At 62.4% G+C, this 23,489-nt stretch overlaps 1 protein-coding gene across 4 annotated transcripts; it reads right to left on the minus strand.

Moving 5' to 3' along the window:
- Nucleotides 1-249: 249 nt before the first annotated feature.
- SHARPIN (SHANK associated RH domain interactor) lies at nucleotides 250-23,483 on the minus strand. Of its 4 annotated transcripts, XM_074558978.1 has the most exons (15): nucleotides 22,922-23,483; nucleotides 21,747-21,993; nucleotides 20,675-20,762; nucleotides 20,568-20,623; nucleotides 18,683-18,821; nucleotides 16,565-16,655; nucleotides 15,274-15,604; nucleotides 13,662-13,795; nucleotides 11,312-11,482; nucleotides 9,243-9,403; nucleotides 5,990-6,101; nucleotides 4,114-4,293; nucleotides 3,942-4,040; nucleotides 1,361-1,504; nucleotides 250-649 (listed from the first exon to the last, which is right to left on the minus strand). In XM_074558978.1, the coding sequence occupies exons 1-15, from the start codon at nucleotides 23,135-23,137 to the stop codon at nucleotides 569-571; spliced, it is 2,250 nt and encodes a 749-aa protein (XP_074415079.1). In that variant the 5' UTR covers nucleotides 23,138-23,483; the 3' UTR covers nucleotides 250-568. The 4 variants fall into 4 exon arrangements, with proteins under 4 accessions (XP_074415079.1, XP_074415088.1, XP_074415072.1 ...); XM_074558987.1 differs by having other exon boundaries at nucleotides 1,361-1,447; nucleotides 20,568-20,762; XM_074558971.1 differs by having other exon boundaries at nucleotides 20,568-20,762.
- Nucleotides 23,484-23,489: the final 6 nt, after the last annotated feature.

Here is a 23,489-nt window from a genome sequence, read left to right on the forward strand (position 1 = left end):
GCAGTGCCAGGGCTGTCCCCGTGTCCCTGTCCCTGCCCCCTCACCGGGGCTGTCTCTGTCCCCGTGTCCCTGTCCCCATGTGGGTGGCAGTGCCAGGTGTGTCCCTGTCCCCACACTGGAGCTGTCCCCGTGTCCCTGTCCCTGTCCCTGTCCCCATGTCCCTGTCCCCACACCGGTGGCAGTGCCAGGGCTGTTCCCGTGTCCCTGTCCCCATGTCCCTGTCCCCCCGTGGGTGGCAGTGCCAGCCTGTGACACTCAGTGGCTTTATTGGGGTCCTGGGGCCCCCCGGCCCCTCCACGCCCTGAGGCCGTTCCAGTGTCCATCCTGGCTCTGTCCGTGTGTCCATCTCGGCTCTGTCCGTGTGTCCATCCTGTCTGTGTGTCCATCTCGGCTCTGTCCATGTGTCCATCTCTCCGTGTGTCCATCTGTCCATCTGTCCCTGTGTCCTCTCTCTCCATCCCCGCTGGACGTGGCCCCTCCCGGTGCCCTCGGGCGTCTCCAGCGTGGTGCCAGCTCTGTCCGTCTGTCCGTCTGTCCCTCGGTGTCCCCGGGCTGTCCCCAGGGGGGGTCAGTGGCAGTTCTGGCACCGGGGGTGGCACCTCTGCCCATTGACGTTGCAGCGACAGCCGCCACTGGTGTCACCGGGGCCCTGCGGGGACAGGGCAGGGACAGCTGGGGTCACCCTGTGTCCCTTGGGGTCAGCTGGGGTCACTCTGTGTCCCCTCCCTCACTCTGTGTCCCTTGGGGTCACCCTGGGGTCACCCTGGCGTCAGCTGGGGTCACCCTGTGTCCCTTGGGGTCAGCTGGGTCACCCTGGGGTCAGCTGGGGTCACCCTGTGTCCCTTGGGGTCAGCTGGGGTCACCCTGGGGTCAGCTGGGGTCACCCCTGTGTCCCTTGGGGTCACCCTGGGGTCACCCTGTGTCCCTTGGGGTCAGCTGGGGTCACCAGGGGTCACCCTGTGTCCCTTGGGGTCAGCTGGGGTCACCCTGGGGTCAGCTGGGGGTCACCCTGTGTCCCTTGGGGTCACCCTGTGTCCCCTGGGGTCAGCTGGGGTCACCCTGTGTCCCTTGGGGTCACTCTGTGTCCCCTGGGGTCAGCTGGGGTCACCCTGTGTCCCCTCCCCACCCTGGGGTCACCCTGGGGTCACCCTGTGTCCCTTGGGGTCAGCTGGGGTCACTCTGTGCCCCCCCCTCACCCTGGTGTCCGCCATCACCCCAAGCCCCCCAGGACAGCCCTTGGTGACCCCTCCTCATCTCAGGACCCCCCCTCCCCCGGACCCCCCCTGGATCCCCACTCACCCCAAACTCCCCCGGGACCCCCCCAGGGACCCCCCCAGGGACCCCCCGGACCCCTCCTCACCCCCGGCCCCCATCGGGGTCCCTTGGTGACCCAGCAGATCTCGGTCTGGCACACGGTGCAGCGGATCCAGTCGCAGCCGTCCTTCTTCTGCACCACGATGCGGCACGTGGGGCAGTGCATGGCCTCGCCGCGCTGCACCAGCGTCTGGGCAGGGGGCGGGGGGTCAGGGACCCCCCCCGGGACCCCAGACCCACCTGCAGCATGGCCCGGACCCCCCAAAGCCCCCAGACCCACCTGCAGCATGTCCTGGATGCCCCGGTGCCCCCAGACCCACCTGCAGCATGGCCCGGACCCCCCCCCAAAGCCCCCAGACCCACCTGCAGCATGGCCCGGACCCCCCCCGGGACCCCAGACCCACCTGCAGCATGGCCCGGACCCCCCTCTCAAAACCCCCAGACCCACCTGCAGCATGTCCCGGACCCCCAAAAGCCCCCAGACCCACCTGCACCATGTCCCAAACCCCCTAAAGCCCCCAGACCCACCTGCAGCATGTCCCAAACCCCCAAAAGCCCCCAGACCCACCTGCACCATGTCCCAAACCCCCCCTAAAGCCCCCAGACCCACCTGCAGCATGGCCCGGACCCCCCCCCAAAGCCCCCAGACCCCACCTGCAGCATGGCCCGGACCCCCCCCCAGAGCCCCCAGACCCACCTGCAGCATGGCCCGGACCCCCCCCAAAGCCCCCAGACCCACCTGCAGCATGGCCCGGACCCCCCAAAGCCCCCAGACCCACCTGCAGCACGTCCCGGACCCCCCCAAAACCCCCCAAAGCCCCCAGACCCACCTGCAGCATGTCCTGGACCCCCCAAAGCCCCCCAATGCCCCCAGACCCACCTGCAGCATGGCCCGGACCCCCCCGGTGCCCCCAGACCCACCTGCAGCATGGCCCGGATCCCCCCCCAAAGCCCCCAGACCCACCTGCAGCATGGCCCGGACCCCCCCCAAAAGCCCCCAGACCCACCTGCAGCATGTCCCCGGACCCCCCAATGCCCCCCAAAGCCCCCAGACCCACCTGCAGCATGTCCCGGACCCCCCAAAGCCCCCAGACCCACCTGCAGCATGTCCCGGACCCCCCCAAAGCCCCCAGACCCACCTGCAGCATGGCCCGGACCCCCCAAAGCCCCCCAGAGCCCCCAGACCCACCTGCAGCATGGCCCGGACCCCCCAAAGCCCCCAGACCCACCTGCAGCATGTCCCGGACCCCCCCCCCCCAAAGCCCCCAGACCCACCTGCAGCATGTCCTGGACCCCCCAAAGCCCCCAGACCCACCTGCAGCATGGCCCGGACCCCCCAGTGCCACCCAAAGCCCCCAGACCCACCTGCAGCGTGGCCCGGACCCCCCAAAGCCCCCAGACCCACCTGCGGCATGGCCCGGACCCCCCAGAGCCCCCAGAGCCCCCAGACCCACCTGCAGCATGGCCCGGACCCCCCCCAAAGCCCCCAGACCCACCTGCAGCATGGCCCGGACCCCCCCCAAAGCCCCCAGACCCACCTGCAGCATGTCCCAAACCCCCTAAAGCCCCCCAAAGCCCCCAGACCCACCTGCAGCATGTCCTGGACCCCCCCCCAAAGCCCCCAGACCCACCTGCAGCATGTCCCGGACCCCCCCCCCCAAAGCCCCCAGACCCACCTGCAGCATGGCCCGGACCCCCCAATGCCCCCAGACCCACCTGCAGCATGGCCCGGACCCCCCAGTGCCCCCAGACCCACCTGCAGCATGGCCCGGACCCCCCAAACCCCCCCAAAGCCCCCAGACCCACCTGCAGCATGGCCCGGACCCCCCTGGTGCCCCCAGACCCACCTGCAGCATGGCCCGGACCCCCCCCCAGTGCCCCCAGACCCACCTGCAGCGTGTCCCGGACCCCCCAGTGCCCCCCAAAGCCCCCAGACCCACCTGTAGCATGTCCAGGACCCCCAGAGCCCCCAGACCCACCTGCAGCATGTCCCGGTGCCCCCAGACCCACCTGCAGCATGTCCCGGACCCCCCAATGCCCCCCAAAGCCCCCAGACCCACCTGCAGCATGGCCCGGTGCCCCCAGACCCACCTGCAGCATGTCCCGGACCCCCCCAAAGCCCCCCAGTGCCCCCAGACCCACCTGCAGCATGGCCCGGACCCCCCCACAAAGCCCCCAGACCCACCTGCAGCATGTCCCGGACCCCCCCCAAAGCCCCCAGACCCACCTGCAGCATGTCCCGGACCCCCCCCAAAGCCCCCAGACCCACCTGCAGCATGTCCCAAACCCCCCTAAAGCCCCCCAGAGCCCCCAGACCCACCTGCAGCATGTCCCAAACCCCCTAAAGCCCCCAGACCCACCTGCGGCATGGCCCGGACCCCCCCACAAAGCCCCCAGACCCACCTGCAGCATGGCCCGGACCCCCCAATGCCCCCCAAAGCCCCCAGACCCACCTGCAGCATGTCCCGGACCCCCCAAAGCCCCCAGACCCACCTGCAGCATGGCCCGGACCCCCCCCCAGTGCCCCCAGACCCACCTGCAGCAAGGCCCGGATCCCCCAATGCCCCCCAAAGCCCCCAGACCCACCTGCAGCATGGCCCGGACCCCCCAATGTCCCCCAGACCCACCTGCAGCATGTCCCGTGTCTGGCGAGCGGCCGCATCGTGCAGCGCCCGCAGCTGCAGCTCGTCCTGGTACTGCCGGCAGTTCTGCCCCTCGTGGATGGCCTGGGGGGGCCGGGGGTGAGCTTGGGACCCCCAGAACCCCCCGGAACCCCCCCCAGGGACCCCCCGGTCTGACCTTGCACAGGAGGCAGTTGAGGGCCCCGCACACCGGGCACGGGAACTCGTTCACCGCGTCCTCGTAGAAGCACCAGCCCGGGCAGTCCCGGCCCCGGCAGTGGAAACTGTTCCGGCTGCGGCGCTCGGCCAGCGCCAGCCCGCGGGCCAGGAACCGCGCGTGCTCCTCGGGGGACAGTAACTGGGGACACGGGGACATTGGGGACATTGGGGACATGGCATTGGAACCCCTGAGCCAGCGCCAGCCCGCGGGCCAGGAACCGCGCGTGCTCCTCGGGGGACAGCAGCTGTGACATTGGGGACATTGGGGACATTGGCACTGGGACCCCTGAGTCACTGTCACCCACTCCCGAGTCACCCATCCTGGGCCAGGAACCGCGCGTGCTCCTCGGGGGACAGCAGCTGCGACATCGGGGACACGGGGACATTGGGGACAGCGGGGACATTGGGGACATTGGGGACATTGGGGAGATGGCATTGGGATCATTGGAAACCCTGAGCCAGGGCCAGCCCGCGGGCCAGGAACCGCGCGTGCTCCTCCAGGGACAGCAGCTGCGACATCGGGGACAGCGGGGACATTGGGGACAGCGGGGACATTGGGGACATGGCATTGGTACCCCTGAGCCAGGGCCAGCCCGCGGGCCAGGAACCGCGCGTGCTCCTCGGGGGACAGCAGCTGTGACATCGGGGACACGGGGACATTGGGGACATTGGGGACACGGGGACATTGGGGACAGCGGGGACATTGGCACTGGGACCCCTGAGTCACTGTCACCCACTCCCGAGTCACCCATCCTGGGCCAGGAACCGCGTGTGCTCCTCGGGCGACAGCAGCTGTGACATTGGGGACAGCAGGGACATCGGGGACATTGGGGAGATGGCATTGGGACCCCCTAAGTCACCGTCACCCACCCATGGGGACCCTCAGAGTCACTGTCACCCATCCAGGGCCAGCCCGCGGGCCAGGAACCGCGCGTGCTCCTCGGGGGACAGTAACTGGGGACACGGGGACATTGGGGACATTGGGGACATGGCATTGGAACCCCTGAGCCAGCGCCAGCCCGTGGGCCAGGAACCGCGTGCGCTCCTCGGGGGACAGCAGCTGTGACATTGGGGACAGCGGGGACATTGGGGACAGCGGGGACATTGGCACTGGGACCCCTGAGTCACTGTCACCCGCCCATGGGGACCCCTGTGTCACCAGCTCCCACATCAGGAGTGGCATTGGGACCCCTGAGTCACTGTCACCCACCGTCACCCACCCATGGGGACCCCAACCCTACCGAAGGGGACAGCCTGGTCCCCTGGGAGCCCCCTGTGTGGGGGTGGCTGTGACCCCCCCTGGTGTCCCCTGTCCCCTCCAGTGTCCCCTGTCCCCCCCGGTGTCCCCCCTGTCCCCCAATGCTCACGGCGCGGATCTCGCGCTCCTGCAGGTGGCTGTGACCCCCCTGGTGTCCCTCCCGATGTCCCCTGTCCCCCCCGGTGTCCCCTGTCCCCCCCGGTGTCCCCCCCGGTGTCCCCCCGGTGCTCACGGCGCGGATCTCGCGCTCCTGCAGGTGGCTGTGACCCCCCCAATGTCCCCTGTCCCCCCCGGTGTCCCCCCTGTCCCCCCCAATGCTCACGGCGCGATCTCGCGCTCCTGCAGGTGGCTGTGACCCCCCTGGTGTCCCTCCCGATGTCCCCCCGGTGTCCCCTGTCCCCCCCCGGTGTCCCCCCGGTGTCCTTCCCGGTGTCCCCTGTCCCCCCCGGTGTCCCCCGGTGCTCACGGCGCGATCTCGCGCTCCTGCAGGTGGCTGTGACCCCCCCGATGTCCCTCCCGGTGTCCCCTGTCCCTCCCGGTGTCCCTCCCGGTGTCCCCTGTCCCCCCCGGTGCTCACGGCGCGGATCTCGCGCTCCTGCAGGTGGCTGCCACAGGCGTAGGTGACATCGCGGAAGGGACAGGCCACCACCGGCTCCTCGCTGAAGTTGATCACCTGCCGCAGGCACTCCCTGGGGACAGTGGGGACATTGCGGGGGTCAGGGACACCGGGGGGACACTGGGGGAGGCTGAGGGACACTGGGGGAGGCTGAGGGACACTGGGCTGTCAGGGGTGGTCACTGGGTGGTCACTGGAGTGGTCACTGGGATGGTCACTGGTGTGGTCACTGGAGTGGTGTGGGGGTGTCAGGGATGGTCACTGGGGTGGTGTGGGGGTGGTCACTGGGATGATCACTGGGGTGGTCACTGGAGTGGTCACTGGGGTGGTGTGGGGGTGTCAGGGGTGGTCACTGGGGTGGTGTGGGGGTGGTCACTGGAGTGGTCACTAGAATGGTCACTGGGATGGAGTGGGAGTGTCAGGGATGATCACTGGGATGATCACTGGAGTGGTCACTGGTGTGGTCACTGGGTGGTCACTGGCGTGGTGTGGGGGTGTCAGGGATGATCACTGGGATGGTCACTGGGATGGTCACTGGTGTGGTCACTGGAGTGGTCACTGGTGTGGTCACTAGGATGGTCACTGGAATGGTGTGGGGGTGTCAGGGATGGTCACTGGGGTGGTCACTGGGATGGTCACTGGCTGGTCACTGGAGGGGTCACTGGGGTGGTGTGGGCATGTCAGGGATGGTCACTGGGGTGGTGTGGGGGTGGTCACTGGAGTGGTCACTAGAATGGTCACTGGGATGGAGTGGGAGTGTCCGGGATGATCACTGGGGTGGTCACTGGGGTGGTCACTGGAGTGGTCACTGGGGTGGTCACTGGGGTGGTGTGGGGGTGTCCGGGATGATCACTGGGGTGGTCACTGGGTGGTCACTGGAGTGGTCACTGGGATGGTCACTGGGGTGGTCACTGGAGTGGTCACTGGGGTGGTGTGGGGGTGTCAGGGGTGGTCACTGGAGTGGTCACTGGAGTGGTCACTGGGGTGGTCACTAGAGTGGTCACTGGGGTGGTGTGGGGGGCTCGGGGCGGCTCTTGGGGCCGGTCACTCCAAGGGGGGATGGTCAGTGGTCACTCTGGGGCTGGGGGATGCCGGGACTGCTCATGGCAATGGGTGGGGGGTCCCAGGGCCGGGTCAGTCCAAAGGTGGGTGGGGGGTCCTGGCGTGGGGTCAGTGATGCTGGGGGGGTCACTGGGGTGGTCCTGGGGGTGTCCTGGTGCATCCCAGGTCTATCCCAGGTGTATCCTCATGTCTCCCAGGTCTGGCCAGGTGTGTCCAGGTGTATCCTCATGTATCCCAGGTCTATCCCTGGTCTATCCCAGGTGTATCCCAGGTGTATCCCAGCTGTACCTGGGTGTGCCCAGCTGTATCCCAGGTGTATGCCAGTCTATCCCAGGTATATCCCAGAGTGCCCAGGTGCATGCCCGTGTCTCCCAGCTGTATCCCAGGTCTACCCAGGTGCGCCCAGGTGTATCCTGGTCTATCCCAGGTATATCCCAGGTGTATCCCAGGTGTGCCCAGTCTATCCCACGTGTGCCCAGGTGTGCCCAGGTCTATCCCAGCTGTATCCCAGTGTATCCCAGGTGTAACCCAGGTATGCCCGGGTCTATCCCAATGTATCCCAGTGTACCCCAGGTATATCCCAGGTGTGCCTAAGTGTGCCCAGGTGTATCCCGGTGTATCCCAGTCTATCCCAGCTGTATCCCAGGTGCACCTAGGTGTATCCCAGGTGTATCCCAGGTGTATCCCAGTCTATCCCAGGTGTATCCCAGGTGTGCCCAGGTGCACCCAGGTGTATCCCTGTGTACCCAGGTGTATCCCAGGTGTACCCAGGTGTGCCAGGTGTGCGGTACCAGCAGAAGCTGTGCAGGCAGTCGCGCAGCAGCATGGCCCGGCCCGCCGGGTCTATCCCAGTCTATCCCAGGTGTATCCCAGTCTATCCCAGTCTATCCCAGGTGTATCCCAGGTGTATCCCAGGTGTACCCAGGTGTACCCAGGTGTATCCCAGGTGTGTCCCAGTCTACCCCAGGTGTATCCCAGGTGCACCCAGGTGTATCCCAGGTGTGCGGTACCGGCAGAAGCTGTGCAGGCAGTCGCGCAGCAGCACGGCCCGGCCCGCCGGGTCTATCCCAGGTGTATCCCAGGTGTACCCAGGTGTATCCCAGGTGTGCCCAGGTGTATCCCAGGTGTACCCCAGGTGTATCCCAGGTGTATCCCAGTCTATTCCAGGTGTATCCCAGGTGTACCCAGGTGTATCCCCGTGGGCCCAGGTGTATCCCAGGTGTATTCCAGGTGTATCCCAGTCTATCCCAGGTGTATCCCAGGTGTATCCCAGGTGTGCCCAAGTGTGCCCAGGTGTATCCCATGTCTATCCCCGTGTGCCCAGGTGTATCCCAGGTATATCCCAAGTATATCCCAGGTGTATCCCGTTGAATCCTGGTGTATCCCTGTGTATTCCAGAGGTGCCCAGGTGTATCCCATGTCTATCCCCGTGTACCCAGGTGTACCCAGGTGTATCCCAGGTGTATCCCAGGTGTGCAGTACCGGCAGAAGCTGTGCAGGCAGTCCCGCAGCAGCACGGCCCGGCCCACCGGGTCTATCCCAGTCTATCCCAGGTGTATCCCAGGTGTATCCTGTTGAATCCCAGTGTATACCCGTGTATCCCAGTCTATCCCAGGTGTACCCAGGTGTACCCAGGTGTACCCAGGTGTGTCCCGGCCCCGGTACCGGCAGAAGCTGTGCAGGCAGTCCCGCAGCAGCACAGCCCGGCCCGCCGGGTCTATCCCAGTCTATCCCAGGTGTATCCCCGTGTGCCCAGGTGTATCCCAGGTGTATCCCAGTCTATCCCAGGTGTATCCCAGGTGTATCCCAGGTGTGCAGTACCGGCAGAAGCTGTGCAGGCAGTCCCGCAGCAGCACGGCCCGGCCCGCCGGGTCTATCCCAGTCTATCCCAGTCTATCCCAGGTGTATCCCCATGGGCCCAGGTGTATCCCAGGTGTACCCAGGTGTATCCCAGGTGTATCCCAGTCTATCCCAGGTGTATCCCAGGTGTATCCCAGGTGTGCGGTACCGGCAGAAGCTGTGCAGGCAGTCGCGCAGCAGCACAGCCCGGCCCGCCGGGTCTATCCCAGTCTATCCCAGGTGTATCCCCGTGTGCCCAGGTGTATCCCAGGTGTACCCAGGTGTATCCCAGGTGTATCCCAGGTGTGCAGTACCGGCAGAAGCTGTGCAGGCAGTCCCGCAGCAGCACGGCCCGGCCCGCCGGCACCTCCTGCAGGCAGATCCCGCACTCGAGCGGCTCCGGGTTCAGCACCAGCCCCGCCTCCTCCGCCCGCAGCAGCTGAGCCAGGTTCCGCTGCCGCTCCGCCTCCAGCGCCTGGGAATGGGGACAAAAACGGAGAAAATGGGAAAAATGAGAAAAATGGAAAAAACCCCGGGAAAAACGGGGAAAAAATGGGAGAAAAATCCGCGAAAAATGGGGAAATAACACGGGGAAAATGGGAGCAGCAGCTGTGCCAGGTTCTGCTGCCGCTCCGCCTTCAGCACCTGGAAACGGGGACAAAAACCGGGAAAACGGGAAAAATGAGAAAAATGGAAAAGATGGGAAAAATCGGGGGAAAAAACTGGGAAAAAACCCGGGGAAAATGGGAGCAGCAGCTGTGCCAGGTTCCGCTGCCTCTCCACCTCCAGTGCCTGGGGACAAAAAACGGGAAAATGGGAAAAATGAGAAAAATGGAAAAAACGGGGAAAATCAGGGAAAAAAAAAACCTGGGAAAAATGGGGAAAATACCCAGTAAAAATGGGAAAATGGGAGCAGCAGCTGAGCCAGGTTCCGCTGCCGCTCCGCCTCCAGCGCCTGGAAACGGGGACAAAAACTGGGAAAACGGGAAAAATGAGAAAAATGGAAAAAACCCCGGGAAAAACGGGGAAAAAATGGGAGAAAAATCCGCGAAAAATGGGGAAATAACACGGGGAAAATGGGAGCAGCAGCTGCGCCAGGTTCTGCTGCCGCTCCGCCTTCAGCACCTGGAAACGGGGACAAAAACTGGGAAAACGGGAAAAATGAGAAAAATGGAAAAGATGGGAAAAATCGGGGGAAAAAACTGGGAAAAAACCCGGGGAAAATGGGAGCAGCAGCTGTGCCAGGTTCCGCTGACGCTCTGCCTCCAGTGCCTGGGAATGGGGACAAAACCCGGGAAAACAGGAAAAATGAGAAAAATTGAAAAAATGGGAAAAATCGGGGAAAAAAAGGGGAAAATGGGGAAAATGAGAAATATGGGAAAATGGGAAAAATGGGAAATATGGGATATATGGGAAATATGGGAAAATGGGAGCAGCAGTTGCGCCAGGTTCCGCTGACGCTCTGCCTCCAGTGCCTGGGAATGGGGACAAAAACCGGGAAAACAGGAAAAATGAGAAAAATGGAAAAAAATGGGAAAAATGGGAGGAAAACTGGGCAAAAAATCTGCGAAAAATGGGGAAAAAACCTGGGGAAAATGGGAGCAGCAGCTGCGTCAGGTTCTGCTGCCGCTCCGCCTTCAGCACCTGGAAACGGGGACAAAAACCAGGAAAATGGGAAAAATTGAAAGAAAATGGGAAAACCAGGAAAAAATCGGGAAAAATGGAGAAAAAAAAACCCGGGAAAAATGGGGAAAAAACTCAGGAAAAACAGAAAAATGGGAGCAGCAGCCACTGACCCCACAGCCACCATACCTGCTGGCACTGCCGCGTCCCAACGCGCTGATCCCACATCCCACTGATTGATCCCATTGATCCCACTGATTGATCCCATTGATCCCATTGATTGATCCCATTGATCCCATTGATTGATCCCATTGATACCGTACCTGCTGGCACTGCCACGTCCCGTCACGCTGATCCCACATCCCACTGATTGATCCCATAGATCCCACTGATTGATCCCATAGATCCCATTGATTGACCCCATATCCCACTGATTGATCCCCTAGATCCCACTGATTGATCCCATTGATCCCACAGTACCTGCTGGCACTGCTGGGTCCCGTCGCACTGATCCCATATCCCACTGATTGATCCCATTGATCCCATTGATTGATCGCATAGATCCCATTGATTGATCCCATTGATACCGTACCTGCTGGTACTACCGCGTCCCATCACGCTGATCCCACATCCCATTGATTGATCCCATTGATTGATCCCATAGATCCCACAGTACCTGCTGGCACTGCCGGGTCCCGTCACGCTGATCCCATATCCCACTGATTGATCCCATTGATTGATCCCATAGATCCCACAGTACCTGCTGGCACTGCCGGGTCCCGTCGCGCTCCCTCTGCAGCCGCCGCAGCTCGGCGGGGTCGGGGCGGTGCCCCCCGGGCACTCGGTACCCCTCGGGCCGGGGGGCGCTGCACATCTCACAGCCAGGGCGGGTGGGCTTGTTCAGGAACGTGCACTGGGGACATGGCCAGCCCTGGGAATGGGATTATTGGGATTATTGGGATTATTGGGATTGGGAATTATTTGGATTATTGGGATTATTGGGATTGGGAATGGGGCACATCTCACAGCCCGGGCGGGTGGGCTTGTTCAGGAACGTGCACTGGGGACACGGCCAGCCCTGGGAATGGGATTATTGGGATTATTTGGATTATTGGGATTGGGAATTATTTGGATTATTTGGATTATTGGGATTGGGAACAGGGCCCATCTCACAGCCTGGGCGGGTGGGCTTGTTCAGGAACGTGCACTGGGGACATGGCCAGCCCTACAATGGGATTATTGGGATTATTGGGATTATTGGGATTATTTGGATTATTGGGATTATTGGGATTGGGAATTATTGGGATTATTTGGATTGGGAATGGGGCACATCTCACAGCCAGGGCGGGTGGGCTTGTTCAGGAACGTGCACTGGGGACATGGCCAGCCCTACAATGGGATTATTGGGATTATTGGCATTATTGGGATTGGGAATTATTTGGATTATTGGGATTGGGAACAGAACACATCTCACAGCCCGGGCGGGTGGGCTTGTTCAGGAACGTGCACTGGGGGCACAGCCAGCCCTGGGAATGGGATTGGGAATTATTGGGATTGGGAATGATTGGGATTGAGATTGGGAACAGAACACATCTCACACCCAGGGCGGGTGGGCTTGTTCAGGAACGTGCACTGGGGGCACGGCCAGCCCTGGGAATGGGATTGGGATTGGGAATTATTGAGATTATTGGGATTATTGGAATTGGGAATGGGGCACATCTCACAGCCAGGGTGGGTGGGTTTGTTCAGGAACGTGCACTGGGGGCACGGCCAGCCCTGGGAATGGGATTGGGAATTATTGGGATTATTGGGATTGGGAATGGGGCACATCTCACACCCAGGGTGGGTGGGCTTGTTCAGGAACGTGCACTGGGGACATGACCAGCCCTACAATGGGATTATTGGGATTATTGGGATTGGGAATTATTGGGATTATTGGGATTGGGAACAGGGCACATCTCACACCCAGGGCGGGTGGGCTTGTTCAGGAACGTGCACTGCGGACACGGCCAGCCCTACAATGGGATTATTTGGATTATTGGGATTATTGGGATTGGGAATTATTTGGATTATTGGGATTGGGAACAGGGCCCATCTCACACCCAGGGCGGGTGGGCTTGTTCAGGAACGTGCACTGGGGAAATGGCCAGCCCTGCAATGGGATTATTGGGATTATTGGGATTGGGAATTATTGGGATTATTGGGATTGGGAACAGGGCACATCTCACAGCCAGGGCGGGTGGGCTTGTTCAGGAACGTGCACTGGGGACACGGCCAGCCCTGCAATGGGATTGGGATTGGGGTATGGGGTTTGGGGCACGGCCAGCCTGCCTGGGAATGGGAAGGAGATTGGGATTACTGGGATTTGGAATGGGATTGAGAACAGGGCTGGGGGCATGGCCAGCCTGCCTGGGAACAGGATCTGGATTGGGACAGGGAATGGGATTGGGAACTGGAACATGGCACATCTCAGAGCCCGGGCAGGTGGGGGTGGGCAGTGGTCAGGGGCTGTGTCCACCCTGAAACACTGGGACTGGGATCAGGGATTGGGATCAGGAGCAGGGATTGGGATCAGGGATTGGGATCAGAACCAGGGACTGGGATCAGAGATTGGGATCAGAACCAGGGATTGGGATCAGGAGCAGGGACTGGGATCAGGGATTGGGATCAGAACCAGGGACTGGGATCAGGACCAGGGATTGGCATGGGGATCAGGGACTGGGATTAGGATCAAGGATCAGGATCAGGGATTGAGATCAGCATAAGGGATTGGGACCAGGATCAAGGATCAAGATCAAGATTGGGATCAGGATAAGGGATAGGGGTTTGGATCAGGAATCAGGACCAGGATCAGGGATTAGGATCAGGATCAGGGCCAGGATCAGGGATCAGGACCAGGAATTAGGATCAGGATATGGGATTGGGATCAGGATCAGGGCATGACCTGCTCAGGTGAGGATGGGCAGGGCTCAGGGCCTGTGGGATTGGGATCAGGGCAGGGATGGGGATCAGGATCAGGGCAGGATCCCCCGTACCTGCTCAGGTGAGGGTGGGCGGGGCTCAGGGCCTGTGGGATTGGGATCAAGGATGGGGATCAGGTACCCCCGTACCTGCTCAGGTGAGGGTGGGCGGGGCTCAGGGCCCGTGGGCGGGGCCCCGGCGCTGTCCCAGAGCTGCAGTGAGTCCAGGTGATCCCGGATGTCCCCGATGTCCATCCGCTCCGGGGGCTCCTCGGGGACACGGCCTGGGGACAGACGGACATGGCACGGGCTGGCACCGACCCGGAACGGGACCAGGAATGGGACAGGGACCAGGAGGGACAGGGAGAGGGAATGGGACTGGGAATGGGACTGGGAACGGGAATGGGACCAGGAACAGGACAGGGAATGGGACTGGGACTGGGAACGGGAATGGGACTGTGGGGGGACTGGAGAGGGACAGGGAACTGGAGGAAGGAGATGGAGAAAAGGAGAAGGAAGGAACAGGAGCAGGAGGAGGAGGATGATGGAGTAGGATGAGGAAGGAGCAGGAGCAGCAGGATGAGAATGACGAGGAAGGAGCAGGCTGAGGATGATGAGGAAGGAGCAGAAGCAGCAGGCGGCTGATGATGGTGAGGAAGGGGCAGGCTGAGAAGGATGATGAGGAAGGAGCAGGCTGAGAGTGCTGAGGAAGGAGCGGGGTGAGGAGAAAGGAGCAGGAGCAGCAGACTGAGGATGGTGAGGATGACGAGGAAGGAACAGGAGCAGCAGCAGCAGGCTGATAATGGTGAGGAAGGGGCAGGCTGAGAATGATGATGAGAAAGGAGCAGGATAAGGATGCTGAAGAAGAAGCAGGATGAGGATGGTGAGGATGGAGCAGGAGCAGCAGCAAGCTGAAGATGGTGAAGAAACAGCAGGATGAGGATAAGGATGAAGGAGAAGGAGCAGCAGCAGGCTGAGGATGGTGAGGAAGGAGCAGGCTGAGGATGATGAGGATGATGAGGAAAGAAGAGGAGCAGCAGCAGGCTGAGAATGGTGAGGAAGGAGCAGGCTGAGGATGATGATGAGCAAGGAGAAGGCTGAGGATGGTGAGGAAGGAGCAGGACGATGATGAAGGAGCAGGAGCAGCAGGCTGAGAACGATGCTGAGGAAGAAGCAGGGTGAGGAGAAAGGAGCAGCAGCAGCAGGCTGAGGATGCTGAAGGAGCAGGATGAGGATGATGCTGAGCAAGAAGCAGGGTGAGGCTGCTGCTGATGAAGGCTCTATCCCCATGTCCATCCCTGTGTCCATCCCCGTACCTGCCCCAGGTGCTCCATCCCCATGTCCATCTCCGTGTCCATCCCTGTACCTGTCCCAGGCGCTCCATCCCTGTGTCCATCCCCGTGTCCATCCCCGTACCTGCCCCAGGTGCTCCATCCCCATGTCCATCCCTGTGTCCATCTCCATACCTGCCCCAGGTGCTCCATCCCCGTGTCCATCCCCGTACCTGCCCCAGGTGCTCCATCCCTGTGTCCATCCCCATCCCCGTACCTGCCCCAGGTGCTCCATCCCCGTGTCCATCTCCATACCTGCCCCAGGTGCTCCATCCCTGTGTCCATCCCCGTGTCCATCCCTGTACCTGCCCCAGGTGCTCCGTCCCCGTGTCCATCCCCGTACCTGCCCCAGGTGCTCCATCCCCATCCCCATCCCCGTACCTGCCCCAGGTGCTCCATCCCCATGTCCATCCCCGTGTCCATCCCCGTACCTGCCCCAGGTGCTCCGTCCCCGTGTCCGTCCCCGTCCCCGTGCAGCCCCGCGGCGCGCAGCAGCTCCTGTGCCTGCAGCTCCCGCTGCCGCTCGGGGCCCGCCGGGGCCGGGGCCGCTCCCGGTGCCGCTCCCGGGGCCGCTCCCGCTCCCGGAGCCGTTCCCGCTCCCGGCGCCGGTTCCAGTGCCGCCCGCGCCGAGAGGAGGAAGAGGAAGGCGGGGTCGCCGTCGCGGCGGATGCCGTAGGAGGCCAGGCTGCGTCCGTCCCGGCACAGGCTCTGCCCGATGATCCAGCGCTGCGCTGAAGGGGGAAAGCCGTACTCGCGGAACACCTGCGGGAACAGGGAGGATCATATGGGATCGGGGGGATCCTGGGGGATTGAGGGGACTGGGGGGATCGGGGGAACCCGTACTCGTGGAACACCTGCGGGGAAATGGGGGGTCATATGGGATCGGGCGGATCAGGGGGACTGGGGGAATCTTATGGGATATGGGGGAATTTATACTCCCAGAACACCTGGGGGATCAGGGGAGATCCTATGGGATCAGGGGGATCCTATGGGATCAGGGGGAACCCGTACACCCAGAACACCTAGGGGGACGTGATCCTATGGGATTTGGGGGCACAGGGGGAACCTGTACTCGTGGAACACCTGGGGATCAGGGGGGAGCCTATGGGATCAGGGAGGATCAAGGGGGAACCCGTACTTATGGAACATCTGGGGGATCAGGGATCACAAGGGATTGGCAGGGATCTCATGTGAGATCCTGAGGGAACCTGGAGAAATCCTGGGAGATCCCAGGGAGATCCTGGGGAAGCCCTGGGCAGATCCTGGGGGAGATCCTGGGAAAAATCCCAGGGGACATCCTGAGGAGATCCCAGGTGAGCCCCCAGGCAAAAACCCCAGGGGAGATCCCAGGGGAACTCCAGGTGAGCCTCAGGTGGGCCCTGGGTAAGATCCACGGGAGATCTCAGATGGGATCCCAGGTAAAACCCCAGGTGAGATCCTGGGAGAGATCCCAGGTGAGCTCTGGGTCAGATCCCAGGGGAGATCCCAGGTGGGATCCCAGGTGAGCTCTGGGTCAGATCCCAGGTGGGATCCCAGCTAAAACCCCAGTGAGATTCCAGGTAAAATCCCAGGTGACTCCCAGGGATCCTGGTGCCACAGAGCAGGGGCTGGCCCAGCTCCCAGGTGACACCATTCCCCCCAGGTGACCCCAGGTGACCCCAGGTGGCCCTGGATGTCCCCAGGTGTCCCCAGGTGTCCCCAGGTGTGCCCAGGTGTCCGTACCTGCTCCTTGAGGGTGCCGATGGTGACGTGGGGCTGCACCCGCAGGGTGATGCTGGCCGAGGACGTGGCGTCCTCCACCCCCACTGCCATGCTGGGAATGGGGGAGAGACATCATGGGATATATGGGATATAGGGGATAGATGGGATATAGGGGATAGATGGGATATATGGGATATATGGGATAGACGGGATATATGGGATAGGGATTGGGGTTTGGGATTTCGGCTTGGGATTGGGATACGGGGTGTGGGATATGGGATTGGGGTTTGGGGTGTGGGCACGGCATGCTGGGAACCAGGGGGAGAGACAGTGGGATATATGGGATAGATGGGATATGTGGGATATACAGAGCGTATGGGATATATGGGATATATGGGATAGATGGGGTATATAGGATAGATGGGAGGTATAGCATATATGGGATATAGGGGATAGAGAATATGGGATATCCCATATGGGATATATGGGATTGGGATTTGGGATGTAGGATAATGGGGTGTGGGGTACAGCATACTGGGAACCAGGGGGAGAGACAGTGGGATATATGGGATAGATGGGATATGTGGGATATATGGGGCATACAGGATATACAGAGCGTATGGGATATATGGGATAGATGGGGTATATGGGATATATGGGATATATGGGATATATGGGATATATGGGATATATGGGATATATGGGATATATGGGATATATGGGGTATATGGGATAGATGGGAGCTATGGCATATATGGGATATAGGGAATAGAGAATATTTGGGATATATGGGATTGGGGTTTGGGATGTAGGATAATGGGGTGTGGGGTACGGCATGCTGGGAATCAGGGGGAGAGACAGTGGGATATTTGGGATATATGGGATAGATGGGATTTGGGGTTTGGGATGTGGGTACAGCATGCTGGGAATGGGCAGAGATAATGGGATTGGGGTTGGGATTGGGGTTTGGGATGTAGGATGTAGGTTTGGGGTGTGGGGTACAGCATGCTGGGAATGGGCAGAGATAATGGGATTGGGATTGGGGTTTGGGGTTTGGCATGCCGGGAACAAGGGAGGTAACGGGATGATGTTGATGAGGAAGGCAGGGGCAGAGGATGAGGATGATGACGAGGATGAGAAAGGCAGCGGGTGGGGATGAGGATGATGATGCTGCTGAGGAAGGCAGAAGATGGGAATGACGAGGGAGGCAGGGGCAGAGAATGGGGACGAGGATGACGATGATGAGGGTGATGATGAGGAGGATGAGGGTGATGCTGATGAGGAAGGCAGAGCATGGGGATGAGGATGACAATGATGAAGGCGATGAGGATGAGGATGACAATGATGAGGATGATGATGATGCTGAGGAAGGCAGAGTAGGGGGATGAGGGCAATGAGGATGATGAGGATGATGAGGATGATGAGGGCAGGGGCAGAGGATGGGGATGAGGATGACAATGATGAGGAGGAAGGCAGAGCATGGGGATGAGGATGATAGGACGATGATGATGAGGACGAGGATGATGAGGAAGGCAGAGGAACGGGATGAGGATGATAAGGGTGGTGAGAATGAGGAAGGCAGGGGCAGAGAACAGGGATGAAGATGACAATGAGGATGATGATGAAGAAGGCAGGGAATGAGGAAGGTGAGGAAGGCAGAGCATGGGGATGAGGGTGATGAGGAAGGCAGAGGCAGAGAATGGGGATGAGGATGACAATGATGAGGATGATGAGGGTGATGAGGAAGGCAGAGAATGGGGATGAGGGTGATGAGGAAGGCAGAGGCAGAGAATGGGGATGAGGATGACAATGATGAGGATGATGAGGGTGATGGGGATGAGGAAGGCAGAGAATGGGGATGAGGATGAAAACAAGGGTGATGATGACGATGCTGATGAGGAAGACAGAGAACGGGGATGAGGATGAGGATGATGCTGATGAAGGCAGAGAATGAGGAAGGTGAGGAAGGCAGGGCATGGGGATGAGGATGACAATGATGAGGGTGATGAGGGTGATGGGATGAGGAAGGCAGAGAATGGGGATGAGGATGAAAACAAGGGCGATGATGACGATGCTGATGAGGAAGACAGAGAACGGGGATGAGGATGAGGATGACGATGATGAAGGCAGGCTGCCCACCTGACGTGGCCCCCGGGGTCCCGGTGGCGCAGGCTCACGCTCAGCTCCGCGTGCCGCCGGGCCAGCGCCACCGCGCTCTGCGCCGCCACCGCCTCGTCCCCAAACGCGATGGCCTCGGCCAGCCGCAGGGCCAGCTCCTCTGGGGACACACAGGGACACGGGGATGGCACCCAGGGACACCCAGAGTGGGCATGGGGACACACAGGGACACACAGGGACACGGGGATGGCACCCAGAGCGCTGCCATTGCCTCGTCCCCAAACACGATGGCCTCGGCCAGCCGCAGGGCCAGCTCCTCTGGGGACATGGGGACACACAGGGACACACAGTGACACACAGGGACATGGGGATGGCACCCAGAGCGCCGCCACCGCCTCGTCCCCAAACGCGATGGCCTCGGCCAGCCGCAGGGCCAGCTCCTCTGGGGACATGGGGACACACAGGGACACGGGGATGGCACCCAGAGCGGGCATGGGGACACACAGGGACAGGGGGATGGCACCCAGAGTGGGCAGGGAGACACACAGGGACACACAGGGACACGGGGATGGCACCCAGAGTGGGCATGGGGACACACAGGGACATGGGGATGGCACCCAGGGACACCCAGAGTGGGCATGGGGACACACAGGGACACACAGGGACACACAGGGACACGGGGATGGCACCCAGAGCGAGCATGGGGACACACAGGGACACACAGGGACACACAGGGACACGGGGATGGCACCCAGGGACACCCAGAGCGAGCATGGGGACACACAGGGACATGGGGATGGCACCCAGAGTGGGCATGGGGACACACAGGGACACACAGTGACACACAGTGACACACAGGGACATGGGGATGGCACTCAGAGCGCTGCCATCGCCTCGTCCCCAAACGCGATGGCCTCAGCCAGCCACAGGGCCAGCTCCTCTGGGGACATGGGGACACACAGGGACACACAGGGACACACAGGGACACGGGGATGGCACCCAGAGTGGGCATGGGGACACACAGGGACACGGGAATGGCACCCAGGGACACCCAGAGTGGGCATGGGGACACACAGGGACACACAGGGACATGGGGATGGCACCCAGGGACACCCAGAGTGGGCATGGGGACACACAGGGACACAGGGATGGCACCCAGAGTGGCATGGGGACACACAGGGACACACAGGGACATGGGGATGGCACCCAGAGCAAGCATGGGGACACACAGGGGACACACAGGGGACACACAGGGACATGGGGATGGCACCCAGGGACACCCAGAGAGGGCATGGGGACACACAGGGACACACAGGGACACACAGGGACACGGGGATGGCACCCAGAGCGGGCATGGGGACACACAGGGACACACAGTGACACACAGGGACACGGGGATGGCACCCAGAGTGGGCATGGGGACACACAGGGACACGGGGATGGCACCCAGAGTGGGCATGGGGGCACACAGGGACACGGGGATGGCACTCAGAGCGCTGCCACCGCCTCGTCACCAAACGCGATGGCCTCGGCCAGCCGCAGGGCCAGCTCCTCTGGGGACATGGGGACATACAGGGACACACAGGGACACACAGGGACACAGGGGATGGCACCCAGAGTGGGCATGGGGACACACTGGGAACACTGCGGGTGACACCCACCACCCCTCAGAGTGGGAATGGGGACACCAGGGGGACACTGCTGGGTGGCACCCGCAGCCCCAGGGACACCATGGGGACACCATGGGGACACTGTGGGGACAGGAGGTGACCCCAGGGGAGGTTCCAGGGGGATTTCAGGGAATGTCCCCCTGGGAAGGGCTGTCCCCCCGCCATCCCTGTGCAGGTGGCACTTGGGGACAGGCTCAGGTGGCCCTGGTGTGTCCCACCCCGGGTCCCCGTGTCACCTGTCTGTGCCAGCTCCAGGACCTGCGCCTCCTCCGCGTCCTGCTCGGGCGCCTCAGCGGGTGGAACCAGGGATGTCCCCGCGGGTGGTGGCACCAGGGATGTCCCCGCGGGTGGCACCAGGGATGTCCCCGTGGGTGGCACCAGGGATGTCCCCGCAGGTGGCACCAGAGATGTCCCCGTGTCACCCTCAGCGGCTGCGGGAGCACAGCAAGGACGGGGCTGTCACTGCTGTCACCACTGTCCCCAGTGTCCCCCCAATGTCCCCAGTCCTCCCAGTGTCCCCAATGCCCCCCCAATGTCCCCGATGTCCCCAATGCCCCAATAACCCCAATCCCCTCAATGTCCTCAATGTCCCCAGTTGTCCCCAATGTTCCCAATGTCCCCAATGTCCCCAATGCCCCCAATGTCCCCACAATGTCCCACCTCTGTGTGCCTCCCTGAGGGGGCTGCTCAGCACCAGTGTCCCCAATGTCCCCAATGCCCCCAATGTCCCCAATGCCCCCAGTGTCCCCAATCCCCCCAGTGTCCCCAATCCCCCCATGTCCCCAATGTCCTCAGTGTCCCCAGTGTCCTCAATTCCCCCAATGTCCCCAATATCGCCAATCCCCTCAATGTCCCCATGTCCTCAATGTCCCCAGTGTCCCCCCAATTCCCCCAATGTCCCCACAATGTCCCACCTCTGTGTGCCTCCCTGAGGGAGCTGCTCACCACCAGTGTCCCCAATGTCCCCAATAACCCCAATCCCCTCAATGTCCTCAGTTGTCCCCAATGTCCCCACAGTGTCCCACCTCTCCGTGCCTCCCTGAGGGAGCTGCTCAGCACCAGTGTCCCCAATGTCCCCAATGTCCCCAATGCCCCCAATCCCCCCAGTGTCCCCAATGTCCCCAATCCCCTCAATGTCCCCATGTCCTCAATGTCCCCAGTGTCCCCCCAATTCCCCCAATGTCCCCACAATGTCCCACCTCTGTGTGCCTCCCTGAGGGAGCTGCTCACCACCAGTGTCCCCAATGTCCCCAATCCCTCCAGTGTCCCCAATGTCCCCATGTCCCCAATGTCCCCAGTGTCCCCAATTCACCCAATGTCCCCAATATCCCCAATCCCCTCAATGTCCCCATGTCCTCAATGTCCCCAGTGTCCCCAGTTCCCCCAATGTCCCCAATGTCCCCACAGTGTCCCACCTCTCCGTGCCTCCCTGAGGGAGCTGCTCAGCACCGTCCACCACTGCTGGGCCTCGCGCTCCTCGGGGAACCGCAGCGCCACCGCCTCTGTCCCCAATGTCCCTGCTGGTGTCCCCAATGTCCCTGATGGTGTCCCCAGTGTCCCTGCTGTCCCTGCTGGTGTCCCCAGCGCTGGCAGCTGCAGCTCGTGGCTGGCGGGGCCGCACACGCGGTAGGACACGTCCCGCAGGTCACACTCTGCCAGGGGCTGGGGACACAGGGGACACGGGGGACAGGGACAGAGGGGACACAGGGGACACCAGGGGACACAGGGACACAGGGGACAGGGACACAAGGGACACAGGGGACACCAGGGGACACAGGGGAGACAGGGACAGAGGGGACACAGGGGACAGGGATGGGGACACAGGGGACACCAGGGGACAGGGACAGGGGCAGGGACAAGGACAAGGACAAGGACAGGAACAGAAGAGACAGGAGGAGACAGAGAGGGGACACGGAAGGGACAGGAGAGGACAAGGATGGGGACAGGGATGGGACAGGGGCAGAAGGGACAGGAAAGGGCAGAAGTGGGACAGGAGGGGACAGGAACAGGGACAGGGGGAGACAGGGACACAGGGGACAGGGATAGGAGGACACAAGGGGACAGGGATGGGACAGGGACAGGAGAAGACAGGGACAGGGACAGGGACAGAGGGAACAGGGAGAGGACAGGGATGGGACAAGGATGGGGACAGGGACAGGGATGGTGACATGGGCAGGAGAGGACACGGACAGAGGGGACAGAGATGGGGACAGGTCTGCGGTTACTTTGGGTGTCCTGGTCACTCTTGGAGTGCCCTGACCCCCCCACGGACATGTCCCTGTCCCCATCCCTGTGTCCCTTGTTCCTGTCCCTTGTCCTGGCTGGGGGTGACACGGGACAATCCCGGGTCCCCAATCAAGGGTCCCGCCCCAGGTTAATCCCAGGACAATCCCGGGGGACAATCCCGGGTCACTCTCATGGGGAAAATCCTGGGGGGACAATGCCGGGTCCCCAATCCCGGGACAATCCCGGTTCCCTCCGGTCTCTCGGGCCTCACCTCCCACCCCCCCAATTTCCCCGCCCCCTCCCCTCCCCCCGACCCCCGGGGCGCCCCCCGGGCCCCTCCCCCGCCCCCTCCCCTTCCCCTCACCGCGCCGCCCCCCGCCTCCGCCCGCCGCAGCGCCAGGCGGAAGCGGCGCCGCCCGTCGGCTCCCGGTGTGACGCTGAGCTGCAGGCGGAGCGCGGCGCCGGCGGCGGCGGCGGGCAGCAGGCGGCAGGGCGCGGCCAGCTCGGCCCGGGCCGCCATCAGCACCGTGCCAAAGGCGGCGGCGGCCGGGCCGGGCCCGGGCGCTCCGGGCGCCGCCATGGCGGCCCCGCCACTTCCGGCCTCCCGCCCGTGCGGTCCTGCTGCCAATAGGGTCCCCTCCGGGGGAGCGGGCGGGAAACGCGGCAGAGCACGCGGGTGTTCCGGGGGAGGAGCGTTCCGCCCTGGCCACGCCCCATGGCCGCGCCCTCCCGGCCCCGCCCCGCTGTGATTGACAGGCGCTCCCCCCGTCTTTGTCCGCGCCAGCCAATGGGAGCGCCGAGCGCCCCCGCGGTGGGCGGGGCCGCGGATCTGCGCGGATTGACATTGGTGTCTACCAATGAAGGGAGGGCCTGGCGATGATTGAAGGGTGTTATCGCCAATGGGATCGCGGGCCGCGGGCGCCTCTCGGGCG

Source organism: Zonotrichia albicollis, chromosome 1 (assembly GCF_047830755.1).
Source record: "Zonotrichia albicollis isolate bZonAlb1 chromosome 1, bZonAlb1.hap1, whole genome shotgun sequence".
In the NCBI taxonomy this organism is placed as follows: domain Eukaryota; kingdom Metazoa; phylum Chordata; class Aves; order Passeriformes; family Passerellidae; genus Zonotrichia; species Zonotrichia albicollis.